At 44.9% G+C, this 25251-nt stretch overlaps 1 protein-coding gene across 4 annotated transcripts in view; it reads right to left on the bottom strand.

Annotated features, from left to right (window-relative positions):
* Positions 1–25251, bottom strand: part of LOC120991960 (B-cell differentiation antigen CD72-like) — a 96116-nt gene that overhangs the window by 6606 nt on the left and 64259 nt on the right. For all 4 annotated transcript variants that reach the window (XM_040420712.1, XM_040420711.1, XM_040420714.1 and 1 more), the window contains one exon: positions 8355–8506. In XM_040420712.1, the coding sequence (XP_040276646.1) occupies positions 8355–8506 (152 nt within the window). The remainder of the gene's footprint in view (positions 1–8354; positions 8507–25251) is intronic.

Genomic DNA, 25251 nt, shown 5'->3' with positions numbered 1-25251 from the left:
TTACAGTCAGTATTAGGTTACAGTCAGTATAAGGTTACAGTCAGTATAAGGTTACAGTCAGTATTAGGTTACAGTCAGTATAAGGTTACAGTCAGTATAAGGTTACAGTCAGTATTAGGTTACAGTCAGTATTAGGATACACTCAGTATTAGGTTACAGTCAGTATAAGGATACAGTCAGTATTAGGCTACAGTCAGTATAAGGTTACAGTCAGTATTAGGTTACAGTCAGTGTTAGGATACAGTCAGTATTAGGTTACAGTCAGTGTTAGGATACAGTCAGTATTAGATTACAGTCAGTGTTAGGATACAGTCAGTATTAGGTTACAGTCAGTATTAGGTTACAGACAGTATTAGGATACAGTCAGTATTAGGATACAGTCAGTATTAGAGTACAGTCAGTATTAGGTTACAGTCAGTTTAAGGTTACAGTCAGTATTAGGTTACAGACAGTATTAGGATACAGTCAGTATTAGAGTACAGTCAGTATTAGGTTACAGTCAGTTTAAGGTTACAGACAGTATTAGGTTACAGACAGTATTAGGTTACAGTCAGTTTAAGGTTACAGTCAGTATTAGGTTACAGTCAGTATAAGGTTACAGTCAGTATAAGGTTACAGACAGTTTTAGGATACAGTCAGTATTAGGTTACAGACAGTTTTAGGATACAGACAGTATTAGGTTACAGTCAGTATTAGGTTACAGACAGTATTAGGTTACAGACAGTATTAGGTTACAGTCAGTATAAGGTTACAGTCAGTATTAGGTTACAGTCAGTATTAGGTTACAGTCAGTATAAGGTTACAGTCAGTATTAGGTTACAGTCAGTATAAGGTTACAGTCAGTATTAGGTTACAGTCAGTATAAGGTTACAGACAGTGTTAGGATACAGTCAGTATTAGGTTACAGTCAGTGTTAGGATACAGACAGTATTAGGTTACAGTCAGTATTAGGTTACAGACAGTATTAGGTTACAGTCAGTATAAGGTTACAGTCAGTATAAGATTACAGTCAGTATAAGGTTACAGTCAGTATTAGGTTACAGTCAGTAGTAGGTTACAGTCAGTAGTAGGTTACAGTCAGTATTAGGTTACAGTCAGTGTTAGGATACAGTCAGTATTAGGTTACAGTCAGTATTAGGTTACAGTCAGTATAAGGTTACAGTCAGTATTAGGTTACAGTCAGTATAAGGTTACAGTCAGTATTAGGTTACAGTCAGTATTAGGTTACAGACAGTATTAGGATACAGTCAGTATTAGGTTACAGTCAGTGTTAGGATACAGACAGTATTAGGTTACAGTCAGTATTAGGTTACAGTCAGTATAAGGTTACAGTCAGTATAAGGTTACAGTCAGTATTAGGTTACAGTCAGTATAAGGTTACAGTCAGTATTAGGATACACTCAGTATTAGGTTACAGTCAGTATAAGGATACAGTCAGTATTAGGCTACAGTCAGTATAAGGTTACAGTCAGTATTAGGTTACAGTCAGTGTTAGGATACAGTCAGTATTAGGTTACAGTCAGTGTTAGGATACAGTCAGTATTAGATTACAGTCAGTGTTAGGATACAGTCAGTATTAGGTTACAGTCAGTATTAGGTTACAGACAGTATTAGGATACAGTCAGTATTAGGATACAGTCAGTATTAGAGTACAGTCAGTATTAGGTTACAGTCAGTTTAAGGTTACAGTCAGTATTAGGTTACAGACAGTATTAGGATACAGTCAGTATTAGAGTACAGTCAGTATTAGGTTACAGTCAGTTTAAGGTTACAGACAGTATTAGGTTACAGACAGTATTAGGTTACAGTCAGTTTAAGGTTACAGTCAGTATTAGGTTACAGTCAGTATAAGGTTACAGTCAGTATAAGGTTACAGACAGTTTTAGGATACAGTCAGTATTAGGTTACAGACAGTTTTAGGATACAGACAGTATTAGGTTACAGTCAGTATTAGGTTACAGACAGTATTAGGTTACAGACAGTATTAGGTTACAGTCAGTATAAGGTTACAGTCAGTATTAGGTTACAGTCAGTATAAGGTTACAGTCAGTATTAGGTTACAGTCAGTATAAGGTTACAGTCAGTATTAGGTTACAGTCAGTATAAGGTTACAGACAGTGTTAGGATACAGTCAGTATTAGGTTACAGTCAGTGTTAGGATACAGACAGTATTAGGTTACAGTCAGTATTAGGTTACAGACAGTATTAGGTTACAGTCAGTATAAGGTTACAGTCAGTATATGATTACAGTCAGTATAAGGTTACAGTCAGTATTAGGTTACAGTCAGTAGTAGGTTACAGTCAGTATTAGGATACAGTCAGTATTAGGTTACAGTCAGTAGTAGGTTACAGTCAGTATTAGGATACACTCAGTATTAGGTTACAGTCAGTATAAGGATACAGTCAGTATTGGGCTACAGTCAGTATTAGTTTACAGTCAGTGTTAGGATACAGTCAGTATTAGGTTAAAGTCAGTATTAGGTAAAGTCAGTATTAGGATATAGTCAGTATTAGGATACAGTCAGTATTAGGATAAAATCAGTATTAGGTTACAGTAAGTGTAAGGATACAGTCAGTGTTAGGTTACAGTCAGTATTAGGTTACAGTCAGTGTTAGGTTACAGTCAGTGTTAGGTTACAGTCAGTGTTAGGATACAGTCAGTGAAAGAATACAGTCAGTATTAGGTTACAGTCAGTTTTAGGTTACAGTCAGTGTTAGGTTACAGTCAGTACTAGGTTACAGTCAGTATAAGGATACAGTCAGTATTAGGTTACAGTCAGTATTAGGATACACTCAGTATTAGGTTACAGTCAATATAAGGGTTCAGTCAGTATTAGGTTACAGTCAGTATTAGGATACACTCAGTATTAGGGTACAGTCAGTATAAGGTTACAGTCAGTATTAGGTTACAGTCAGTATAAGGTTACAGACAGTATTAGGTTACAGTCAGTATTAGGTTACAGTCAGTATTAGGATATACTCAGTATTAGGTTACAGTCAGTATTAGGATATAGTCAGTATTAGGATACACTCAGTATTAGGTTACACTCAGTATAAGGATGCAGTCAGTATAAAGTTACAGTCAGTATTAGGTTACAGTCAGTATTAGGTTACAGTCAGTATTAGGATACAGTCAGTATTAGGATACAGTCAGTGTTAGGTTACAGTCAGTGTTAGGATACAGTCAGTGTTAGGATACAGTCAGTATTAGGTTACAGTCAGTATTAGGATACAGTCAGTGTTAGGTTACAGTCAGTGTTAGGATACAGTCAGTGTTAGGATACAGTCAGTATTAGGTTACAGTCAGTATTAGGATACAGTCAGTATTAGGATACAGTCAGTATTAGGATACAGACAGTATTAGGATACAGTCAGTATTAGGATACAGACAGTATTAGGATACAGTAAGTATTAGGTTACAGTCAGTGTTAGGATACAGTCAGTATTAGGTTACAGTCAGTGTTAGGATACAGTCAGTGTTAGGATACAGTCAGTATTAGGTTACAGTCAGTATTAGGTTACAGTCAGTATTAGGATAAAGTCAGTATTAGGATACAGTCAGTATTAGGATACAGTCAGTATTAGGTTACAGTCAGTATTAGGTTACAGTCAGTATTAGGATAAAGTCAGTATTAGGATACAGTCAGTATTAGGATACAGTCAGTATTAGGTTACAGACAGTATTAGGATACAGTCAGTATTAGGTTACAGTCAGTATTAGGTTGCAGTCAGTATTAGGTTACAGTCAGTGTTAGGTATCAGTCAGTGTTAGGATAAAGTCAGTATTAGGTTACAGTCAGTATTAGGATACAGTCAGTATTAGGTTACACTCAGTTTTAGGTTACACTCAGTATTAGGGTACAGTCAGTATTAGGGTACAGTCAGTATTAGGGTACAGTCAGTACTAGGTTACAGTCAGTATTAGGATAAAGTCAGTATTAGGTTACAGTCAGTATTTTGTTACACACAGTATTAGGGACTGTCGGAAAAACCAGGAAAAAAAAAGGGGGGGGGGTTGAACTCCATCCTCCTTCTGGCCCTTTACCAATATGCATAAACCCCTTCAATATTCAGTATTAGGTTACAGACAGTATTAGTAGACACTCAGTATTAGGATACAGTCAGTATTAGGATACAGTCAGTATTAGGTTACAGTCAGTGTTAGGATACAGACAGTATTAGGTTACAGTCAGTGTTAGGTTACAGACAGTATTAGGTTACAGTCAGTATAAGGTTACAGTCAGTATAAGGTTACAGTCAGTATTAGGTTACAGTCAGTATTAGGTTACAGTCAGTATTAGGATACACTCAGTATTAGGTTACAGTCAGTATAAGGATACAGTCCGTATTAGGCTACAGTCAGTATTAGGTTACAGTCAGTATTAGGTTACAGTCAGTGTTAGGATACAGTCAGTATTAGGTTAAAGTCAGTATTAGGTACAGTAAGTATTAGGATACAGTCAGTATTAGGATACAATCAGTATAAGGTTACAGTCAGTATTAGGATACAGTCAGTGTTAGGTTACAGTCAGTATTAGGTTACAGTCAGTATTAGGATACAGTCAGTGTTAGGTTACAGTCAGTATTAGGTTACAGTCAGTGTTAGGATACAGTCAGTGTTAGGTTACAGTCAGTGTTAGGTTACAGTCAGTGTTAGGATACAGTCAGTATTAGGTTACAGTCAGTATTAGGTTACAGTCAGTATAAGTATACAGTCAGTATTAGGTTACAGTCAGTATTAGGATACACTCAGTATTAGGTTACAGTCAGTATTAGGATATAGTCAGTATTAGGATACACTCAGTTTTAGGTTACACTCAGTATAAGGATACAGTCAGTATAAAGTTACAGTCAGTATTAGGTTACAGTCAGTATTAGGTTACAGTCAGTATAAGGTTACAGTCAGTATTAGGTTACAGTCATTGTTAGGATACAGTCAGTATTAGGTTACAGTCAGTGTTAGGATACAGTCAGTATTAGATTACAGTCAGTGTTAGGATACAGTCAGTATTAGGTTACAGTCAGTATTAGGTTACAGACAGTATTAGGATACAGTCAGTATTAGGATACAGTCAGTATTAGAGTACAGTCAGTATTAGGTTACAGTCAGTTTAAGGTTACAGTCAGTATTACGTTACAGACAGTATTAGGATACAGTCAGTATTAGGTTACAGACAGTATTAGGTTACAGACAGTATTAGGTTACAGTCAGTTTAAGGTTACAGTCAGTATTAGGTTACAGTCAGTATTAGGTTACAGTCAGTATAAGGTTACAGACAGTTTTAGGATACAGTCAGTATTAGGTTACAGACAGTTTTAGGATACAGACAGTATTAGGTTACAGTCAGTATTAGGTTGCAGACAGTATTAGGTTGCGGACAGTATTAGTTTACAGACAGTATTAGGTTACAGTCAGTATAAGGTTACAGTCAGTATTAGGTTACAGTCAGTATTAGGTTACAGTCAGTATAAGGTTACAGTCAGTATTAGGTTACAGTCAGTATAAGGTTACAGTCAGTATTAGGATACAGTCAGTATTAGGTTACAGTCAGTATTAGGATACACTCAGTATTAGGTTACAGTCAGTATAAGGATACAGTCAGTATTAGGCTACAGTCAGTATAAGGTTACAGTCAGTATAAGGTTACAGTCAGTGTTAGGATACAGTCAGTATTGGGCTACAGTCAGTATTAGGTTACAGTCAGTATTAGGTTACAGTCAGTATAAGGTTACAGTCAGTATTAGGATACAGTCAGTATTAGGTTACAGTCAGTATTAGGATACACTCAGTATTAGGTTACAGTCAGTATAAGGATACAGTCAGTATTAGGCTACAGTCAGTATAAGGTTACAGTCAGTATAAGGTTACAGTCAGTGTTAGGATACAGTCAGTATTAGGTTAAAGTCAGTATTAGGTACAGTCAGTATTAGGATACAGTCAGTATTAGGATACAATCAGTATAAGGTTACAGTCAGTATTAGGTTACAGTAAGTGTTAGGATACAGTCAGTGTTAGGGTACAGTCAGTATTAGGTTACAGTCAGTATTAGGTTACACTCAGTATTAGGATACAGTCAGTGTTAGGTTACAGTCAGTATTAGGTTACAGTCAGTGTTAGGATACAGTCAGTGTTAGGTTACAGTCAGTGTTAGTATACAGTCAGTATTAGGTTACAGTCAGTATTAGGTTACAGTCAGTATAAGGATACAGTCAGTATTAGGTTACAGTCAGTATTAGGATACACTCATTATTAGGTTACAGTCAGTATTAGGATATAGTCAGTATTAGGATACACTCAGTATTAGGTTACACTCAGTATAAGGATACAGTCAGTATAAAGTTACAGTCAGTATTAGGTTACAGTCAGTATTAGGTTACAGTCACTATTAGGTTACAGTCAGTATTAGGATACAGTCAGTGTTAGGTTACAGTCAGTATTAGGTTACAGTCAGTGTTAGGATACAGTCAGTGTTAGGTTACAGTCAGTGTTAGGATACAGTCAGTGTTAGGATACAGTCAGTATTAGGTTACAGTCAGTATAAGGATACAGTCAGTATTAGGCTACAGTCAGTATTAGGTTACAGTCAGTATTAGGTTACAGTCAGTATTAGGATACAGTCAGTGTTAGGTTACAGTCAGTGTTAGGATACAGTCAGTGTTAGGATACAGTCAGTATTAGGTTACAGTCAGTATTAGGATACAGTCAGTGTTAGGTTACAGTCAGTATTAGGTTACAGTCAGTGTTAGGTTAAAGTCAGTATTACGTCACAGTCAGTATTAGGTTACAGTCAGTATTAGGTTACAGACAGTATTAGGGTACATTCAGTATTAGGTTACAGTCAGTATTAGAGTAATACTGACTGTAACCTAATAATAAGGTTACAGTCAGTATTACGTTACAGTCAGTATTACGTCACAGTCAGCATTAGGTTACAGACATTATTAGGTTACAGTCAGTATTACGTTACAGTCAGTATAAGGATACAGTCAGTATTAGGCTACAGTCAGTGTTAGGTTACAGTCAGTATTAGGTTACATTCAGTATTAGGTTACAGTCAGTATTAGGTTACAGTCAGTGTTAGGTTACAGTCAGTGTTAGGTTACAGACAGTATTAGGCAGTGTCGGACTGGGGTACCTAGGGCCCACCAGTAAAATTTATTTTGGGGGCCCACCGTATGGGTACATTCAAATATAATAAATCATCTAACAAGTTTTTTATATGAACATCGGCTGGTGGAGGTGCTGTACATTGAATATATGTATGTAGTGCAGTAAGTCTAATGTGTCATTTGCCACTTGTGCAGAGGGTGGGAGACTAGGGGCCCATCTAGCTCAGGGGCCCACCGGGGGATTACCCTGTACCACTGTGGGCCAGTCCGAGCCTGGTATTAGGATACAGTCAGTACTAGAATATAGTCAGTATTACGTTACAGTCAGTATTAGGTTACAGACAGTATTAGGTTACAGTCAGTATTAGGATACAGACAGTATTAGGTTACAGTCAGTATAAGGTTACAGTCAGTATTAGGATACAGTCAGTATTAGAGTACAGTCAGTATTAGGTTACAGACAGTATTAGGTTACAGTCAGTATTAGGATACAGACAGTATTAGGTTACACTCAGTATTAGGTTACAGTCAGTATTAAGTTACAGTCAGTATAAGGTTACAGTCAGTATTAGGATACAGACAGTATTAGGTTACAGTCAGTATTAGGTTACAGTCAGTATTAGGATACAGACAGTATTAGGTTACACTCAGTATTAGGTTACAGTCAGTATTAGGTTACAGTCAGTATAAGGTTACAGTCAGTATTAGGTTACAGACAGTATTAGGGTACACTCAGTATTAGGTTACAGTCAGTATTAGGTTACAGTCAGTATTACGCTACAGTCAGTATTACGCTACAGTCAGTATTAGGTTACAGACAGTATTAGGTTACAGTCAGTATTACGCTACAGTCAGTATTACGCTACAGTCAGTATTAGGTTACAGTCAGTATTAGGTTACAGTCAGTATTAGGTTACAGACAGTATTAGGTTACAGTCAGTATTACGCTACAGTCAGTATTAGGTTACAGTCAGTATTAGGTTACAGTCAGTATTACGTTACAGTCAGTATTACGTTACAGTTAATATTAGACTACAGTCAGTGTGAGATTATACTCGGTGCTAGGTTTGTGTTAGTGTTCATCTTTATTTGCCGTTTCCTGTATAGAGCGCTGCAGGGAACATTTTCCTTGTTTTTGACAATTTTGATTTTCGTTTCAATTTGCAATTTATTTATTCAGTTACATTTATAATCTGGAATTCAATGTGCAACGATCAATAGACGAGAGACTCCACGGACTGTACCTTCAGTGCAGCAGCATCATCCTCTTTTTGTACGACTATCATATGAGACTCTTTGTTTTCACAAAATGTTTTACTTTTCCACCACGTTTCAGCCTTTTCAGAAAAGAGTAAACATGTTTTTCCAAATAATATCCAATTTTTGGGGCAAAAACCTGAAAGAAAATGCCACAGTTATTGATAAAACCACAAGAAGGCAACAAAATATTCATAAACTGACCAGGCCATTCCTTCAGCCTTTATAAGCAGAGTACAGTGAATCCATTAATTGATAAGAAAAAAAAAAAAAATAACACTGGAGATTTTTTGAAAAATTCAGTGTGGCAGCTTCACAGAAATTCGACAAGAAATTTGATTTGTTACGAATTAATTCATCATGAATCGCTATAAGCCACGTTAAAAGTAACACTGGCCTGTAATCCTGACTCTTGGTGCACTGCACAGTTATGTACATGGTGATAAATTGTAGCAGAGTCTGTAGTTCAGCAGTTTCCCACGCTCTCCCTGCAGTCTCCCTCCCCTCTCCCTGCACTCTACCTGCCCTCTCCCTGCAGTCTCCCTGCCCTTTCCCTGCACTCACCCTGCCCTCTCCCTGCCCTCTCCCTGCCCTCTTCCTGCCATCTCCCTGCCCTCTCCCTGCCCTCTCCCTGCCCTCTCCCTGCAGTCTCCCTGCCCTCTCCCTGCACTCACCCTGCCCTCTCCCTGCACTCACCCTGCCCTCACCCTGCCCTCTCCCTGCCCTCTTCCTGCCCTCTCCCTGCCCTCCCCCTGCCCTCTCCCTGCCCTCTCTCTGCCCTCTTCCTGCCCTCTCCCTGCACTCACCCTGCCCTCTCCCTGCCCTCTCCCTGCCCTCTCCCTGCCCTCTCCCTGCAGTCTCCCTGCCCTCTCCCTGCACTCACCCTGCCCTCTCCCTGCCCTCTCCCTGCCCTCTCCCTGCCCTCTCCCTGCCCTCTTCCTGCCATCTCCCTGCCCTCTCCCTGCCCTCTCCCTGCCCTCTCCCTGCAGTCTCCCTGCCCTCTCCCTGCACTCACCCTGCCCTCTCCCTGCACTCACCCTGCCCTCACCCTGCCCTCTCCCTGCCCTCTTCCTGCCCTCTCCCTGCCCTCTCCCTGCCCTCTCTCTGCCCTCTTCCTGCCCTCTCCCTGCACTCACCCTGCCCTCTCCCTGCCCTCTCCCTGCCCTCTCCCTGCCCTCTCCCTGCCCTCTCTCTGCCCTCTTCCTGCCCTCTCCCTGCACTCACCCTGCCCTCTCCCTGCCCTCTCCCTGCCCTCTTCCTGCACTCTCCCTGCACTCTCCCTGCCCTCTCCCTGCACTCTCCCTGCCCTCTCCCTGCCCACTACCTGCAGTCTCCCTGCCCTCTCCCTGCCCTCTCCCTGCCCTCTCTCTGCCCTCTTCCTGCCCTCTCCCTGCACTCACCCTGCCCTCTCCCTGCCCTCTCCCTGCCCTCTTCCTGCACTCTCCCTGCACTCTCCCTGCCCTCTCCCTGCACTCTCCCTGCCCTCTCCCTGCCCACTTCCTGCAGTCTCCCTGCACTCTCCCTGCCCTCTCCCTGCAGTTTGCAGCAACAATGTCCCTAGTGCATGAGGTCTTTTCACATCTCATAGGAGAATGTTGGCGACTCCATGGGCCTCTAGCCTGGATACAAGATGAGATACGGCCTCTAGCCTGGATACAAGATGAGATACGGCCTCTAGTCTAGATACAAGATGAGATACAGCCTCTAGCCTGGATACAGGATGAGATACGGCCTCTAGCCTGGATACAGGATGAGATATAACCTCCAGCCGGGATAAAATATTAGATTCAGTCTCTTGCCTGCATATAAAAAGAGTTACTGCCTCTAGTCTGGATACAAAATGGATACGGCCTCCAGCCTTGATACAAGATTGGATATGGCCTCTAACCTGAATACAAGAAGGTATACGACCTCTAGCCTGGATACAGGATGAGATAGGCTTGGGCCTGGATATATACAGGTTCTCTATTGTATCTTCTGGTACATTTTCCTACAGATCTGATATTCCTTTCACATCTGCGGCAGAGATTCCGGCAGGCTGTTCCACCACAGATGCACGCTGTGGTTTGTGTCCGGCCAATTCCTGGAATTCTCTGCCGGATCAAGCAGCTGGATCTCCGTGCTGCAGATATGAAAGTAGCCTTGCAGCTGGGCCTGTAGATCCTTCACACTCATAGGTTGCTGAAGCTGGCATCTCAGCTAGTCCCATAAATATTGGATTAGCGATAATTATAGCGTCCGGTCAAACAAGTAATTGTTGTAATCCGGAGGAGACATTGCTTGGAAAACCTTGCTGTGTGTGGGAAAGCCCTGCCGTGAGAGGAACACATGTGGCGGCAGGATGTCCTGCACATATTGCTGAGCTGTTAGTGTCCTCGTATCACTATTCGGGGTGACCGACTGTCTATGCGATGGCTCCCAGATCATCACACCAGCAGTTGTCAGTCCTGCCATAAGAGGAACACATGTGGTGGTAGGATGTCCTGCACGTATCACTGAGCTGTTAATGTCCTCTTATCACTACTAGGGGTGACCGACTGTCATATGTGATGGGTCCCCAGATCATCACACAGCAGTCGGGGCAGTGTGTCCCTCCATAGCCACAGCAAAGGCAGTTTTGAAGCCCTCAACTGAACTATCATCGGATCCCAAACAGAACCTGGATTCATTACTAAAGACAATGGCCCAGATTCAGGTAGATTTGCCCATTACTTACACCTGAGCCGCTCAGCTGAATTTCTCTGCGCTGGAGCAATTTTGCCAAATTGCCACCTGATTCAGGAATCGTTTGTTCATTTAATTTGCTCCTGTTTAAGGCAAAGCTGAGGGCGCAAGGCCGTGCAAGTCAAAGTGGGTGTGCCCCTATGTAAATGAGGAATTTTCGGCTCAGCAGAGGTTTGCTAGCATAATTTCAGGGCAAATCCTGCTCAGCTGCTTGCACTGAGCAAATAAATAGGAGCAGACTTGCGCAGGTTCTTTGCTGAATTTCATCCTGCTTTTTCCTACCCCCCCTCCTCCCCCCACCCCTCCATCCCCACCCCATGCCTCCTCCGCACCACGGAGATTGAGGAGCCAGAGCCGGGGCACCCTTGGCCCAAAGAAAAAAACAAAAAAATAATTTTATGTCTACATTTTTTTGCTCAACACAATATGATTTTTTAATTATTTTTTTATATGCTCAGGATATGAGTTTTTATATTTATTTGGAATAGAATATCAAGAACCATAGCTGCCCCTGGCATGTTGGTGCACAGATGTGAGGTCCCGAAAATGTGGGTGCTCTGCTTGTTCAGATCGTCTGTCTAGGTGCTGCTGAAGTTGCGCGCTCCTTCAGATGACATTTGGCCATCTTTTGCTAACTTGCCCCTGCTTTTAACAGGAGCAAGTTTGCCCAGGGAAAAAAGCTTGCACGCTTCCAGCGCAAGATGCGCATCACACGCGCATGTTTCTGAATCATCGGCAGTACCTAATTTGCATATTCGCTGAGGGAATTCCATGAAGGCGCAACTTACACCCCGCGCAAAATTGCACGAAAATTGCGCAGGAACAGCTAGGCTGCGTGCGCGGGAAAATGGCCGCATTTCAGGCTTAACTGGTTTACAGAATCAGCCGCAAATTTGCATAGGAGCAAATCAGTACTTGCGCGGCGCAAATCACACTTGTTCCCGCGCAAGTGCTTCTTGAATCTGGGCCAATATGTTTCCAGTACATAAAAGTCTGAGACTCTCGTTAATGGCACCACTGCCAACCAAGGTGATGGTGAAAGGCTGTCAGGACACATAATGGGCACTCTGTGACACCAAATCCCCTTCTGCTAAGCACCTGGAAATGGTCAGGACAGAGGACGGGAGTGGTAGTGGCTGTCCTCACACTGCTTCCGGATCCGTGGCTTTGTTCCGAACAAGTGTTCCAAAAACTCTCTTTTTTTGAAGAGCAGCAAACGGTTTGGTGTAAGGATGAGCGAATTGATTATAAACTAATTGGATTCATTATGAATTTCCCCATAATTTGTCTGTAAATGAAGCCAATAATTTTTTATAATTAAGAATCAAGTGAAAACCAAGGTCAGTGCCGTTTACTGTGAGAATCTGCAGGGGAAATCCCTGAGGGAGGAAGAAGGATGCGCTCATGACCTTGGGAGGAAGTGGTGGGGAGTGTATGCCCGCCCCTGATTGGCTCATATCCTGACAGACAGCCTGGATGAGCCAATCAGTGTGGCAGGAGGCACATCATTTGTGTTGAGCTGTTGGTGAGGGTGGTTGGGTCTATGCCTTGTCTGACAGAAAAGACACAAGCATCTTTTCTAGTGTAACAGGGACAATGGAGGGAAAGAATAGATAGAAATAATTGTGTAGAATACTAGGGACTTTGAGCAGGGAAAGCTTTGAAGGAGTGAGGGGCTGGGGCACAGTGGTTAACAACACAGCTGCTGCAGAACTTCATTATAGCAGTTCTGCTTTACAAAACCAGCCAACTACAAGAAAAAAACAGGCAGCACAGCACCCCAATACCATTCTGCTGCTGAGCAATTGCACATTTTTTTCCAGTGCATAATAGCCATCTGTGTTATTAAAAACATTGCACTATAGCAAAAGCATTTTACGGCAATAACAGCATTTTTATATCAGTGCTATTGTAAGACTAATTCCACTGTAAACATCAGTTTTCTATACCAGTTATCGGACATATTACTGCATCAAGCCAATAATTTCATAGTTGAACAAGTGTTATTTCACACCTAATGGAAAAAACTGTATTGTTTATCCGTGTCAATTAGGGTTGAGTGAACCCGAACTGTAAAGTTCTGGTTCGTACCGAACATTAGGATTTTTTGGATCCTGGACCCGAACCCGAACATTTCAGTAAAAGTTCGGGTTGGGGTTCGGTGTTCGGCGATTTCTTGGTGCTTTTTGAAAGGCTGCAGAGCAGCCAATCAACAAGCGTTTAATCTTGTGCCCTTAGACGCCATCACAGTCATGCCTACTAATGGCAGGGCTGTGATTGGCCAGAGCAGCATGTGACCCAGCCTCTATATAAGCTGGAGTCACGTAGCGCTGCCCGTCACTCTGCTGTTACAAGTGTAGGGAGAGGCTGCTGGTGATTTCAGGGAGAGAATAGGAGAGAATCTGTGATCAGAACTCAGCGATCTACATACATTTAGTTATGTGGGTGCAGGGCGCAATCTTTTTTCCCTGCCCTGAGCCCAGAGACAAAAAAAAATAAACTTGTATCCGTCTGTTAGTTAGGCGGGCGGCAGCGGCAGCAATTTTATGCAAGCTCAGTGCACCGGCACTTCATCTGAGCTTTTGTGACATTCAAATCCAAGCTTGAAATACTGCACTAATAATCTGGGTTAAAAAAAACACACCCTTTTTTGGCAATATCCAACATCTGGTGCCTTTGCAGCATTAGTCAGTTTGCAATTTAAGCTAGAAATACAGCCATCATTTTCTGGGTTTTAAAAAACACCCTTTTGGGGCAAAATACACAATTTTACAGCCCTTGCTGCATCTGCACGTGTGAAATTCAAGGGTTATATACTGCTGTCATATTCTGTTAGTAAAAAAAACACCCATTTTGGGCAAAAAAAATATTTTGCAGCCTTTGCTGCATATGTCTTTGTGAGATACACCCTTTAGATACTGTGGTTCTATTCTGCTATTAATAAAACACCCCTTTTGGGCAAAAATCTTTAATTGCGGCCTTGTCTGCATCTGTACGTGTGAGATACACCCTTTACATACTGTGGTTCTATTCTGCTATTAGAAAAACACCCATTTTGGGCAAACAACTTAATTTTGCAGCCTTTGCTGCATATGTCATTGTGAGATACACCATTTAGATACTGTGGTTCTATTCTGCTATTAATAAAACACCAATTTAGGGCAAGATCCTTAATTTGAGAAATATGAGGAGAGCGTCAAATAAGGGACGTGGCCCAGGTCGTGGTGCTGCTGGTGGAGCTCCTGTTGCAGGGAGAGGACGTGGTCGATCTGTGCCAGCTACACGCACAAGTGAAACCCCTTCCTCAGGTGCGAGTAGGCGACAGAACCTGCAGCGGTATTTGGTCGGGCCTAATGCGGCTCTACGAATGGTGAGGCCTGAACAAGTACAGGCGATAGTAGATTTGGTCACATTGTCTCCCACCCAGTCTCCTGCTGAAAGACCACAGTTGGCACCTGCAGCCTATGTCCATCAGTCTTTCACCTCACCCCCTTGCAAATCAGCCAAGCAGTCTGAGCCCCAAGTCATGCAGCAGTCTCTTCTGCTTTTTGATGACTCTGTTAGCAGGGTTTCCCAGGGCCATCCACCTAGCCCTGCCTCAGAAGTGGAAGAGATTGAGTGCACCGATGCCCAACCACTTATGTTTCAAGATGAGTACATGGGAGGACCATCGCAGCACGTCTCGGATGATGACGAAACACAGGTGCCAACTGCTGGGGCTTTCGAAAGTGTGCAGACCGACAAGGAAGGCAGGGGTGAAGACTGGGAGAAAGATGATGTGGAGGACGATGAGGTCCTCGACCCCACATGGAATCAAGGTCATGCGAGTGACCTATGTAGTTCGGAGGAAAAGGCGGTGGTCGCACAGAGCCACCAGCACAGCAGAAGAGGGAGCAGGGTGCAAAAGCGGAGCGGCCGTCCCCTAGACAGTACTCCTCCTACTGCCCACCGCAGCAAGGGACCGAGCACACCAAAGCCAGCTCCAAGGAGTTCCCTGGCGTGGCAGTTCTTCAGACAATGTGCTGACAACAAGACACGAGTGGTTTGCACGCTGTGCAGTCAGAGCCTGAAGCGAGGCATAAACGTTCTCAACCTGAGCACAACCTGCATGACCAGGCATTTAAGTGCAAAGCACGAGCTGCAGTGGAGTAGACACCTCAAAAACCAAGAAAGGTCTCTGTCTCCTCCTGCTTCCTCTTCTGCTGCAGTCTCGGCCTCTACATCCACCTCTGGCATGAGTGTCACCTGCTACCCCACAAACAGAGGAATAGAGAAGATATCCAATTGGATTGTGAACATCACGGGGACGCGCAACATGGTGGGGCAGTAAGTGTGCACACGCCTACACGTACTGACTGATGGTTCTGCCCCCTTCAACTTCTGGGTCTCCAAATTGGGCACATGGCCTGAGCTTGCCCTTTACCCCTTGGAGGTGCTGGTCTTCCCTGCAGCCAGTGTATTGTCTGAACGTGTGTTTAGCACGACTGGAGGGGGTTATCTCAGGTTATATTTCCCAATGTTTTGGGGTGTACCCTAATTAAAAAAAAAAAAAATGTAAAACCAAAAAGCAGTGTAGGCTACCTCCTCTTCCTCCACCGCCGCTTCCACCTACACCGCCACATCCACCGCCCCCTCAACCTCCTACTCCATATGGACCTCGTCCTCCTAGATCAAGATTATTATTTTTTATTTTTATGTATTTTATGTTATTTGAAGTCATGTCCCTATCCACATTTGTTTGCAGAGCACTTGCCATGCTCTTAACCACATTTTGACTCCATGACATTTTTACAGCCATTTTAGTGCTCAAAAGTTCGGGTCCCCATTGACTTCAAGGGGGTTCGGGTTCGGGGTCAAGTTCGGGTCTCGAATTCGAACTTTTTTGAGAAGTTCAGCCAAACCGTCAAACCCGAACATCCAGGTGTCCGCTCAACTCGAGTGTTAATCGATGCATAACAGATCAGACTGTGTATTTTGCTAGAAAAATTTAATTAATGACCCAGTGATACTAAATTAATAGTTGATAGACATTTCACCGCAAAAAATGCCTATTCCCAAAGTAAATTGTTAATACCAGTGCGCAGTGTGTTTGTGGAAAGTGAGGGATTCAGGACAATTAATTGCACCTCTGTTTTTAAATTACAGAAAGCACACTTGCATTTTTGCTTGTTCCATGTAATAGACAGTAATAGTAGTGGTGGCACTTGCATCCATGATGGTGGATGGGGATGAAGTAGTAACATAGGCACTTGGGACAAATACTGAGCAGGGAATTGGGAGGATGACCAAGGGTGCTGAGGACTATGATGATGATTGCTTGTTGGACAGGGCTGAGGAGCTGAACTGGGGTGCTGCAATGGCAATAAACGCCAGAGGCAACGTAGGGCCAAAGCCTCCGAAAAAACTGTCAGGGCCAGATCACCTTCTATTGTGGTCAACCTGGAAAGTGGTGATACCGCCGATACTGTGGGTGTAGGCTCAAAACATGCCAGACCAAAGACCAGCTCGGCTGCCTGTAGCTCTGTGCAAGCAACTCCCACATTGTGTTTTTTTCTCCATAAGGCCGACATGCAAGACCACAGCCATGTGCAAGATCTGCAGGATTAAAATGAAAGCAGTGGCTGTTCAAACACAATCATAGGTACCAGAGGTCCATTGCAGCACAGGAGGTGGCACTACCGGATCCTGTGGGAAAATAGAACTGGCCAGAATTTCCAGTCAGAACAAGTCTGTCCTCCTTCACCTGGTCCTTTTTTTGGCAGCCACTGCAACGGCTGCTATTCCATGCTGCTAATCCTCTACTGGCTCTATCATTACCATTATAAAGCCACTACTACTACTACAGCCAACCTACTGCCAGTGCCTTGTATACTCCATGCTATGCTGCTTCTGCTGCTGCTACTATTGCCCCAACATGCCTCTAATACCCTACCCTTTCCACATCCACACTGCACTGCTGCTGCCACAACTACTGCCATGACTATTACTACCACTACTACTACTACCGCATCCACATTGCCACTGCTACTATTACTGCTACAACTACCACCACTACTAATCCCACCTGCCCTTTCCACATCCACACTGCACAGCTGCTGCTACAACTACTGCCACGACTATTACTACTATTACTACTACTACTACTACTACCGCATCCACATTACCGCTGTTACTATTACTGCTACAACTACCACCACTACTAATCCCACCTGCCCTTTCCACATCCACACTGCACGGCTGCTGCTACAACTACTGACACAACTATTACTACTACTACTACTACTACCGCATCCACATTACCGCTGTTACTATTACTGCTACAACTACCACCACTACTAATCCCACCTGCCTTTTCCACATCCACACTGCACAGCTGCTGCTACAACTACTGCCACGACTATTACTACTACTACTACTACTACCGCATCCACATTACCGCTGTTACTATTACTGCTACAACTACCACCACTACTAATCCCACCTGCCCTTTCCACATCCACACTGCACAGCTGCTGCTACAACTACTGCCACGACTATTACTACTATTACTACTACTACTACTACTACTACCGCATCCACATTACCGCTGTTACTATTACTGCTACAACTACCACCACTACTAATCCCACCTGCCCTTTCCACATCCACACTGCACTGCTGCTGCTACAACTACTGCCACGACTATTACTACTACTACTACTACTACCGCATCCACATTACCGCTGTTACTATTACTGCTACAACTACCACCACTACTAATCCCACCTGCCCTTTCCACATCCACACTGCACAGCTGCTGCTACAACTACTGCCACGACTATTACTACTATTACTACTACTACTACTACTACTACCGCATCCACATTACCGCTGTTACTATTACTGCTACAACTACCACCACTACTAATCCCACCTGCCCTTTCCACATCCACACTGCACTGCTGCTGCTACAACTACTGCCACGACTATTACTACTACTACTACTACTACCGCATCCACATTACCGCTGTTACTATTACTGCTACAACTACCACCACTACTAATCTTACCTGCCCTTTCCACATCCACACTGCACGGCTGCTGCTTCTCCCAATTGAAGGGAGAATAATTTAGGCATATTCATAACCTGCCACTTTTTCTTCCGACAAGTAACCCTCTGCGTGTCGTACGGGCAGGGTTCTGACTCTGCCAGTGCATCATTTTTGGACGTTTAGTCCCCCAAGCCACTTTTTCCCCATAACACTGTGTGTTGTTAATCATCATCTACCCCCTATTTTTGGAATCTTTGGAATATGAGGAAGCAGAAGACATGTGCCAGCCGGTGTGATATTAAACATGCTGTACGTTACCGCTGTCATACGTGCGTTTCCCCACAGCGATGTATGTCAGTATCACTCAGACATCATTTACTACTGCTGGGATTGCGTTCCAGAGCTCGGGGAGGGAAGAAAAATGTATGACAAGTTAAGAAAATGACTCGAAGGTCTTATATACAATTTTTAGTGCAATTGGAGCAACTTTGATTCATGTAGAATCAACTTGGACATAAATTGTCTTTTTATTTTTTTATTTGATGAATTGGACACAAAACAAATTTTAGGAAATTCTCTCATCTCTAGTTTGGTGTTATTTTAAAGTACATATATCTTCACTGGGCTTGAGCAAATCGACCTTCGGTTCCTAGATTCAAAGTCGATTCGTTCAAACACTTCGTTTTAATACGGTAAGAAAACCTTTCTCGTACAGTATTAAAATGTATTGCCTCAGTCGAGGCAAAATTAGTATTACTGAAGTCTCGCAAGACTTCAGTGAATGAATTCGGTAAACATTTTAAATTAGGAATCCGGAGTCAGGTTTAGTACTGAGTTACCAGCCGGTACCAAACCCAATTTCGGATTCCTAATTTGAAATGTTTTTGAAGATGTAGAAATGAATAGTGAATCACTGAAGCCTGACACGACTTTGGTGAAACAAATTTTGCCTCAAGGGATGCAATACATTTTCATACCATATGGAGAACGGACTCCGTACCGTATTAAAACGTGTTTGAACTAATCGACTTCAAAACTATGATCCGAAGGTTGATTCGCTCAAGCCTAATCTCCACCCTCAGTGACACTATGCCTGAGTTCCCAGGAAAGCAAAAAAACAATATATATTTTTTTTTTACAAAAGCCATAAAAATAGAGCAGAAGCAGTGCGGTATGGAAACTTACTGACAAGTCAAGAGATGTAGGGGTAGTAGTAGTGGCAGTACAATATAGATCATGATGGCCGGCAGACAGCCAGAGTGCCATCCTCAGCAGTGGAGCTCTAATGGTCATCAGGTGAAGGTGTGAGAAAATCCTCATGGATCCATGTCTCATTCATTTTAATAAATGTGATGTTTTGCACATTTATGGAGAACAATTTTGTCAGCTTCTGTGTGACAACGCCACCTGCCACACTGTATGATGTCTCTGACAGTAGAGGCTGGACAAGACAGTACACTAAAAGCAAACTGACACAGTTCTGGCCACTGGTCCAATCTGCTGACCCAGACGTCCATGGGGTCAAAGAACAGGGTATTTGCAGAAGAAAGTGCACAGACCAGGTTGGAGCAGCAGAGGAAAAACGGTTCCATCATGTTTAGCAAACAGTATTGGCTGCGGCTTCTGCTACTTGTTATAGCCGTAGGGTTGGCCGAGGCGGTGAGGTGCATCCTGGTAATACAGCGATTTTCTCTCACTTTAGGAAAGAGAAATGCATTTCCCTATTTTGATTTTTGCAGCAAGGGTCTACTTTTTTTCTAAGAATCTGTGACGGTAACGCATGGTTACGGCTTCTGGACTTCAAATGGCCTTTGCTGAGCAAAAAGGCCACCAGCTTGCAGTCATACCAGTGGTAACTGAAGTCATATTTATGTGAGCTATTGCACCCCTTTTCTGGAATGCAATGTAGAAAAGTGATATGTCAGCAAGTACACCGGGAGGTGACCCCCTTGATACAGCCCAGAACTGTTTAAGGGTTTGTCCAGGCTTTTATTATTGATCGGCGGGGGTCCGACACCCGCACCCCCTCTTATCAGCATTATGAGGAGATGGTGCGCTCAGTGTGCATGTGCTGTTTCCCGTCTCTCTTCCTGTCCGCTGTTTTTGCCATCGACAGCAGCGGTGAACAGGAAGAGGGACGGCAGATGATACAGCTGATACTGTTGACCTATTCTGAGGATAAAAGCCCGGAGACCCCTTTTAAGATTTGTGCCTCCATTTCATCTGGATGACTGTCAGAACTTACTCTCCAGTAAAGACTTCTGGTAAATGTTGAGCTGCAGGACTATCCTCATCTGGTCCTTAAACTGCACTGACACCGAGGGCACCCCACCTTCCACCGGGCAGGAGACCACGACCTGGGTGTGTGGCCAGGGGAAGAACTACAGCTATCCTCCCTTGGCCCCCTCATCACTGTAACCACCCTGAGAGTGAGGGAGAGGGACGCAGCCACCGTGGGCATCGGGACTACTAGCACCATTGTCACTCCCATTCTCCTCCATTTTTACTCTTGACATAAACACTTTTGGACCGGTTTCCTCCAGCATCTTCACAAGGTCGTTTGCTGTTGTTCTTGGATTCATCTGTGTTTTCCTCACCAGGGTCTCTTCACCTCTAGGAGAAAGAATGTGTCTCCTTCCTGATTGGTATGATGGCTCCATGGTCTCACAGTGTTTAAGCTGGAATATCATCATATGAAGAGATGAACAAGGAACCATGTAGAGATGGCCTTGCGGTTCGCCCAGCGGTCGTTTTGCGGCGAACTTTGCTCTCTCACGATTCGCCAAACATGCGAACATACGGCGATATTCACACGCGCCATATTTTTTTGGCACAGCACCTAACTTTGACCCATGACACATCCATCAGGTGGGACAGGACAGCCAATTGAGACGTTTCAGCACATGGACACACCCCCAACCCTATAACAGAACCCGATCTGGCCGCCATTTTACATTCAATCTTTTGCCAGTGTAGGGAGAGGTTGTGGGTGGAGCAGGGACAGGCTGGTAGGGACACCAAACGCTGGCTAATAGGGCCACAAAAGTCCTTTTAAGGACTGGTATAGGTGTGCTATCGATAGGTGTGATACACAGAGGGGTGTGATATACTTATAATATATATATAACATAGAAATTATATTATAGTGCATTTGTATTGTGCGGCAGTTGTGTGCGGTTCTGCTGCGATACCACAGGTATACAGAGGGACAAACGCTATTGGGACAAATAATTGCAACAGGTGTGATATATCAGATGCCCCCAAAAAAACAGCTTGAGGGCTGCGATATACCTTCTTCCACAAAATCCTGATTGAAGGGTGCCATATACCTGTTTCCACCAAATACTGATTGAGGGGTGCTATATACCTTATTCCACAAATACTGATCTTCTCTACGGACTTAGGAGGAGGGTCATTTAGAAAATGACAGGCAGAGGAAGAGACAGGCCATTCCGCAGGGGTGGTAGGGGTCGGGCAGATGCACCAGGCCGGAGCCTAAGTGGGAAGTTGAAGAAGGCCATGCGATAACTTCCAAGGGGGCGCACCACAGTTGGTTGAGTGGCTCACTCAGCCTTCCGCTTCTGCACCCTCCTCATCCTCTGTATCTGCACCCTCCTCACTCTCTGCTGTCTACACCCCCAAAGACACCACCACCACCATAGCCCCTCCACTCGAGTAAGAGGAATTATTTTCCTATCCATTCCCAGACCTTACCGATGTGCAGCCATTCTTGGCATCGGATGAGGAAGAGGAGGTAGCAATGGCCGCCACCCAGCAGCCTGAAGACAGTACCCAGATCAGCCCACGGAGGGTGCTCCCCACTGTCGCTGCCTACTCCGAGATCTCTAATGTCAGTGGTGGTGAAGGTGACGATGATGACGTGTCGATGGACGTCACGTGGGTGCCCACAAGAGAGGAAGAGGAGGGGAGTTCAGAGGGAGAGACGGAGCAGCAGATAGGGAGGAGAAGGAGGAGAAGCAGGCAGAGCTCGCAAGGCACAGGAGGCAAAAAGCAGACTGCAAATGTATCTGGAGCGAGCCATCCACCATGCATGGTCACATCTGCCGCTCCCAGGATGCCGGCACTTAGCTCCGCAGTGTGGGCTTTTTTTTTAACATGTCAGCTGCTGACAATAGTGTTGCCATCTGCAGCCTGTGCTGTCCTCCAAGCCGAATATGTTGGCTAATTCTCAATTTTACACCAGTACGAGGGTTAGTAAGACCGCAGAGTGCACCTGTCTTTGTTTTTGTTATGTTATTTTGACAATAGTGTTGCCATCTGCAGCCTGTGCTGTCAACGCATAAGTCGCGGTAAGTCCAACACTCACCTACGGACAACCGCATTAGGAAGGCACCTGGCCTCCCATCACCGAACCCAGTGGGAGCAACACCGTCAGAACCCACAAAGCCACACTCCTGGCGCTCCACGTCCTGCCTCTTCTCCTTCTCCTCTCTCCTCCCATTTGTCCTCCACTCCACCTTCCACCGTGCCGTCGTCAAGTTCATCTGGCACAAGGCAGGCTTCCGAGGCCCAAATGTTTGAGTGTAAAAAGTTTATGACGGCGGATAATCCTCTTGCCCAACGGCTGACCGCTGGCTTGTCGGAACTGCTAGCCCGCCAACTACTGCCATATAAACTGGTGGACTTGGTGGGTGTTTAAAAAATTTGTGGCCATTGGCACACTGCAATGGAAGGTCCTCAGAAGGAAATATTTCTCCCAGAAGGGCATCCCAGAGCTATATGGCCATGTTCAGCGGCAAGTGAATGTATCTCTGGCACAACAGTGTCGGTGCCAAGATACATATGACCACGGATACGAGGTCTAGCAAACACGGGCAGGGAGGGTACAGAACTTTTACTGCCCACTGGGTGAACCTTCTGACAGCCGTCAAGCATGTAACCCGTGGCACCCGTGTGGATTTGGTGTTACAGCCTCGGATTGCATGCAGGCCTGCCTCTTCTTCTCCTCCTCCTACTCCATCCTCCGTCTCCTCCTTTGGCTGACTCCTCCTTTTCCGCTGCTACCGCCTCTTCCGCTGTGCCCCCCAAGCTCCCCAGAACCTATTCGACGTGCCAGGTGAGACGTTGCCACGCTGTGCTGCGGCTGTTGTGCCTGGAAGCCAAGAGCCACACCGGTCCTGCACTGCTTTCAGCTCTGTGGTCACAGGCCGATCAGTGGCTAACCCCGCTCAATTTGACAGGTGGTAAAGTGGTGTGCGACAACAGTGCCAATCTGCTGGGCGCGCTGAAACAGGGCAAAATGACACACGTCCTGAACTTAGTCACGTAGCGATTCGTTGCCAAATACCCCGGGGTCCAGGATGTCTTGAGGCAGGCCAGTAAAATTTCTGGCCATTTTAGAAGATCTTACAAGGCCATGGCTCGCCTTGCTGATGTTCAGCGGCGACACTACCTGCCCTTCAGGCGTCTGATTTGTGACAGCACGACGCGCTGGAACTCCACCTTGTATATGCTCGATAGGCTGCTCCAGCAGAAACAGGCCGTTAACGACTACCTGTACGAACTCTGCGGCAGGACAGGTTCTTGGGAGCTTTTTTTTTTCACCGCGCCGGTGGCTGCTCTTGCGCGATGCATGCAGACTTCTGCGGCCATTTGATGAGATCACCAAACTGGTCAGTCGCAACAAGGGCACCATCAGTGACATTGTACCTTACGCCTTTTTTCTGGAGCATGCATTGCGTCGTGTCATTGATCAAGCCGTCGCGGAGCAGGAGCTGGAAGATAAGGAAGTCGCAATGCTGGATGAATTCCCAGGGGGGACTACTTCATCTGAAACAAGTCAGCAGGAGTCTGAAGAGGAGTCAGAGGAGGATGGTGCCTGTGGGGAGGAGGAGGAGGAGGAGCAAGAAGAGCAGGCTTTAAACCTTTCGGGGATCCCTGGTGTTGTTCGTGGCTGGGGAGGGAGACCGAGGACGACATTATCCTGGGCGATGAGCAGGAGCCAGGGCGCTCCACCGCTTCCAATTTAGTCCAAATGGGGGCCTTCATGCGCCAGTGTTTGGAGAGGGACCCCCGTATAAAAAGCATAAAGGTCAAGGACCTGTACTGGGTGGCAACGTACTTACACCACCGGTACAAACAAAATGGCGGACATGTTACCAGCATCACAGAGGGCTGTCAGAATGCAGCATTTCCAGGCCTTGCTGCGAGAGATGCTGCATTTTGCTGTTGCAGGCGCTGGCAGAGGAATTTCCACCCATAGCGAAACAGGTGCGGGTACCAATCCTACAGCGCCTGCAAAAATAGAGCGGTTTGAAGATGTGTTGGTCACTTTGGATAGGAGATCATTCTTGCAGCCAACCCATTAACAGCCACTCTCCAGATCCAGCCTCATGGAATACCAAGACTGACAGGTGTCCGACTACATCGGGTTAACGGCCGATGTGGACGCTCTGAGAATCGAGGAACCCCTGGACTACTGGGTGGGAAGGCTTGACCTGTGGCCAGAGCTGGCACAATTTGCCATGGAACTCTTGGCTTGCCCCTCCTCGAGTGTCCTGTCCGAAAGGACGTTTAGCGCAGCAAGGGGAATTGTGACCAATAAGCGCACTCGCCTCACGACAGTGTGGACTACCTCACATTTCTAAAAATGAATGAGGCATGGATCTCTGTCACGGCTGAGGATCGGGGAAACCCTCAGCCGTGTGCCGGGGGATGATGGTCGCTGCTTGACCAGGACGAACAGGATTAGGGAGCAGGTCACCTCCTAACAGCGTCCCTAACCTGACCCTAACTCCTACCTGCATGGGCCGACCTTGAAGGTAGGAGGACCCATGCGCAGGAACCTCGGATCCCTACTCGCCCTCCGCCGGTCCCTAGGCTAGGAGTCAGAGTAAGACATCCTGTTCCTTCTGGATACGGAGGAACAGGAGTCTAACTGGCCAAGCTGCAAGGAAGGGAGAACAAGTGCAACCTGTGGCAGTGGCAGGTACTTGCCACAAACATCACACTGACCTGCCACAGACAACCAAGCCTGGAACCCATGTGGGTGTACTGCCCACAGACAGCAGGACTCAGCACACAAACATACAACACACGGGAACCCAGGACCACAGGTGCAATAAAACAACATAAAGCAAACACATCTTCAGACACCAGAGGACATATA

Source organism: Bufo bufo, chromosome 2, assembly GCF_905171765.1.
Source record: "Bufo bufo chromosome 2, aBufBuf1.1, whole genome shotgun sequence".
NCBI classification, from domain to species: Eukaryota; Metazoa; Chordata; class Amphibia; order Anura; family Bufonidae; genus Bufo; species Bufo bufo.
Note: the sequence above shows the minus strand (reverse complement) of the source record. Positions and strands in the feature narration are given on the sequence as shown.